The 4,568-nt window shown below is 47.2% G+C and overlaps 1 protein-coding gene across 1 annotated transcript; it reads left to right on the plus strand.

Moving 5' to 3' along the window:
* Positions 1–1,842: 1,842 nt before the first annotated feature.
* SLC25A53 (solute carrier family 25 member 53) lies at positions 1,843–2,763 on the plus strand. The gene has a single exon (XM_046672666.1). It carries the CDS (start codon positions 1,843–1,845, stop codon positions 2,761–2,763), a length of 921 nt encoding a protein of 306 aa, XP_046528622.1.
* The last annotated feature ends 1,805 nt before the right edge of the window (positions 2,764–4,568 follow it).

Consider the following 4,568-nt stretch of genomic DNA (forward strand, 5'->3'; position numbering starts at 1 on the left):
GAAGTGCCCCAGAGGGATGCAAGGAGTGGGCCTTTTGAGACTTTGCTCCTGACCAGTTCTCAGCTAAAGGGTCCCAGGCAGAGGGGCCCTCCCAGTCTCCTTCTGGCCATGAGGGTTAAGGAAGTGAGGCTTCAGGCAAACATGGAATGTGGGGTGGGGGAGGGGTGATGGCAGAGCACAGGAGCCTGAGCCTACAGCCCTCCACCAAGAGAGAGTGTGGCTCCAGGGAGGGCAGGGTTGTAAGGTCAGACTGTGGAGTCTTGGATGGAGCAGGAGCAAGAAGCCAGAGAGGAGCCCGTGGGGGTGATTCCGGGAGGAGAGGCACTTAGAGGCAGGTCCTGGGTGTGTCAGCCCAGGGAAGGCTGCAGTGGGCTTCCTGCAGTGCCTGGCTTCTACCCCTCCCTCGGGGACTCAGCCAGGGGCACCCCTTTGACCCTATTGTCCCTGTTGAGCAGGCCATCCACTGCAAGCATAATTACAGCCCCAATACCCTCCTTCCCTCAGGACCACCCAGCCCAGGATTCTGTGTGCAAACTCCGGGGCTGCAATTCCTACCAGGCTACCTGTCAGTCTAGATGTGAGTGCCCTGCCAGGTCTTGGGTCGTCGTGTCCTCTCCCCCTCTCCTCCTCTCTTCCTCTCTTCCTCTCCCCTACCCATGCAGCTCTATGCTTCCTCTCCTCCACACACCATCTCCCACAGCAGCACTTTCTTTCCTCAGCCCAGTGGAGCCCCTATTCCTTTCACAACAAAATCCTTCAGGTTCTCAGATCTGCAGTAAGCATTCATTTCTTCTTGATCCCAAATTTCCTTCTTGTGCCCTGGCTCCCTATTTACCTCTCATACTACCCCACGTGCTCCTGGATCATTCTGGGATGAGAGCAATCCTTTAGAGTCCTTACACTGCCTCTTCCCTCTGTCCCTCTGTATAGTGGTTCTGAACCAGAGACAATTTTGCTCCCGCTCCTAAGGGACATATGACAATATCTAGAGATATCTTTTCCTTGTCATAGCTGAGTGGGTCACAACTGGTACTACCGGCATCCAACGAGAAGAGGCCAGGATGCTGCTAAACATCCTACGGTGCACAAGACAGATACCTACAACAAAGAATTATCTGGCCCCAAAATGTCAATAGTGTCAAGGGTGGGAACCCCTGCTCTATCATATATCTACAGGTCTACAAGGTTAGGCTTGAAAATTGCCAGGTGTGGAGTCTTTTGGTGCTAAACTTCCAGGAACAGCTACTTTTTCTGTTCCTCAGTTGGGAGTAGGGGGCAGGGCGTTGCCATGAAACAGCTACAGCATGGTTAGGAATCTACAGAAAGACAGATGAGGGAGATTCCCTGCTCCCCAAATTTGCTACCAACTTTTAGAGAAAGTACCAGGCTATAACTTTTGAATGCCTTTCTGCTTCTGTCAGATAGTGCCACTTTTTGGAAAGAGAATAGCAGGTTATTATTCTAGCAGTTTATTAAATGCAGAATTTCATGTGGTGAAAGTTGAATAAAATAGGTTTTGGAGCCTTCCTTCCCCAATTTCATTTTCTTCAATCTTAAACCTTCTTTGAATATTAGAATATCTGCTGTGTCAGCAAAACACTGTAGAGGTGACTGTTCAGAAAAACTAACTGCCTTTGTTTTAATTTAAGGTTGATTTCTTCCTTAAGAGTGTGCCTATTTCTCAGAAATTGGCCCAGAGAGTTGCTTGTTTCCTTAGAGCTGAGTTTTTTGGGGCTCTGTTTCTAAGCAGTGAAAATGCTCACCAACAAATTTAATGGTCCGTCTAACCTCTTTTTCTCCACTCTTGCCAGTTCCTTGCGTCTGCACGCAGTTGTCCTCAGCATGGGGGAACAGGACCACTCTCCTGGGAAGGAGCTTCAGCACTGGATACGAACAGAGGCTCCAGGAAAGAAAAGCTGGCACCCCCAGGCCTATGCCCTTGGGGCTGTTTCCAACTTTATGTCTACTTTTCTGACCTTTCCTATTTATAAGGTTGTGTTCCGGCAACAGATCCATGCTGTGGCAGTGTCAGAGGCTGTACGACAGCTGTGGCATGAAGGCCCTCAATACTTCTACCGGGGAATCTACCCACCCCTTCTCTCCAAGACATTGCAAGGGACTCTGCTGTTTGGGACTTATGACAGTCTGCTGTACTCTCTCTCCCCTGTTGGGCCACATTCCCTGGGACACCGCTGGGCTGCAGGGCTCATGTCTGGTGTGGTGGAGGCTGTGGCACTCAGCCCCTTTGAAAGGGTGCAGAATGTGCTCCAGGATGGTCGCAAGCAAGCTCGCTTCCCCAGCACCTTCAGCATTCTCAAGGAATTCAACTCTTACGGGTTTTGGGGGCGGCTGTCTCTGGGCTACTATCGTGGTTTCTGGCCTGTCCTTCTCAGGAACAGCCTGGGGAGTGCTCTGTATTTCTCCTTCAAGGACCCCATCCAGAATGGCTTGGCACAGCAAGGCTTGCCTCATTGGGTCCCTGCCTTGGTGTCTGGGAGTGTCAATGGAACAATCATCTGCCTCGTTCTGTATCCTCTGATTGTGCTAGTTGCCAATATGCAGTCCCAAGTTGGCTGGCAGAGCATGCCAAGCCTGTGGGCCTCTGCCCAGGACGTGTGGGACACTCGGGGCCGAAAGGTGTTCCTAATCTACCGTGGAGGCTCCCTGGTCATCCTAAGGTCCAGCGTGACATGGGGCCTCACTACAGCTATCCATGACTTCCTGCAGAGGAAGTTTCATTTCAGGAAAGAGGTGAAAGACTGACTAGCTACAGCAAATGTGGCCATGGCAACTTTGTTATTCTAAGCTTTTCCAGGTTGGTCATAGCTTACTTCTTTGGCTTGGTAACCTAATACAACCATTCTATAGCATCTTTGAACTATCAGTGCACTAGAGAAGTTCCCAACTACCAGCCTATTGGGCACAGACAAAGCCCAACAGGATTCCTTGGTCAGAAAGAGAAAGTCACCCTAGTCTCTCCACAGCTTCAACAACCTCAGACTCACGTGGACTTTGAATAACTTGTAACCCAGATGAAATGTCATTCCTTTAAGGAATCCCTTGACAATAAGAGGAAACTTTAAAAGATGACTTTAATTGGGGCACTGTGAGTTCTGGGACCCCTCCAGTTGTCCTCTAGACTAAACCGAGTGGAGGACCAGGAACTCTCATTTCAAAGGACTAAGCTTGACTCTTAGGATGGGGATTCCATAGAACTTCTCAGATGGCTGCATTTTCATGGCATTATTCACTACCGCCCCCCAACTACTCTCACTTCTCAAGGCTGTGAGTCCTAGTTTCAAAGTGGCAACTGTGGCTGGAAATCCTAAATTAGACTTGCCTCAACTCATCAAGTGCCACAAGAACTGGTGGAGCTGGAGGTGGGAGTGGGAAGAGGTGTGGTTCCTGGATGGATAGAAAGAATAGACTTTGAGGGAAGAGTGTAGTTGCATGCAAAATAGAAAAATTTACTGTAGATTGCTTGGTGTTATCTGCTGGGACATTTTTGATAGCAACGCGATAACATCTCCTAGAAACCACTTGAGTTTCCCTAAGAAATCTGGAAGTGAAATGACCATATCTCTTCACAAATAATTGCATATTTTATTGCTGTGAATAAATATAGTTACTGTGACATACATTAAAGATCAGAAATCTTAGCCTGTCATTCAGAGCCATTCAAAATATGGTCCCTATATAACTTACAGCATTTTATACACCATTGCCACTTAAATAGATCTCATACACTGGCCAAACTGGACTATTCTCTCCCCAAACATGCCGCCAACTTTCCCATGGCCTTGCTTTGGCCCACACTATTCTCTCCATCTGTAGTCTCCCTTCTCCACATGCCAGTCTGCCAAAATCCTTCTAGTTCCTCAAAGCCCAGCTCAGGTGCCACCTTCTTTGTGGAACCTCTTCTGATTTCCCACTGAATGTGACGTTAATCTCTCCAATAACACTTCATACATGGCACTGATTCCATTATGTCACTGATCTCACGTGGCCCTGTGTTCTTCTTGGTGTTCTTCAATACCTCCTACTAGATTGTCAAACTCCTTGAAAGCAGGGATTCTTATACACATTTTTAAATCTCCCATTGTGCCTAGGTGCTCAATAATGTTGGCTGAATTATTGAGTTGATTGTCAAGCTGTGATATGGTCTTTATCCTCAGGGTGCTGTCCCTTGTACATGAAGATACTGTTGACTCACTGTCAGCAAGACACATGCCTTTGGGGTGTGATTTTCTTTTATTAGTGGATTTAGTTTTGTGCTAATGATAATGATGCTGCTGCTGATAATAATAACAGTAATAAAAATGACTTTAAACTGGAACATTTGATGAGTTTGTGTTATTGATGGCACCTTTGCTATTAGCAACACTATAGGAACTGAAATTTCACAAGCAGAAACATTGCATAACTGTCCCATTCATTTCAACTCTGGAATTTTGAGGATTTACAAGATGACATGTTGCAGATTTCCCCTTATAGCTGATATCATGATGATGACTTCCGCTTGCACATCCTTATCGAACTGAACATGTCATTTATAATGACCTGATTAT

The sequence above is a fragment of the Equus quagga genome, chromosome 10 (genome assembly GCF_021613505.1).
Source record: "Equus quagga isolate Etosha38 chromosome 10, UCLA_HA_Equagga_1.0, whole genome shotgun sequence".
NCBI classification, from domain to species: Eukaryota; Metazoa; Chordata; class Mammalia; order Perissodactyla; family Equidae; genus Equus; species Equus quagga.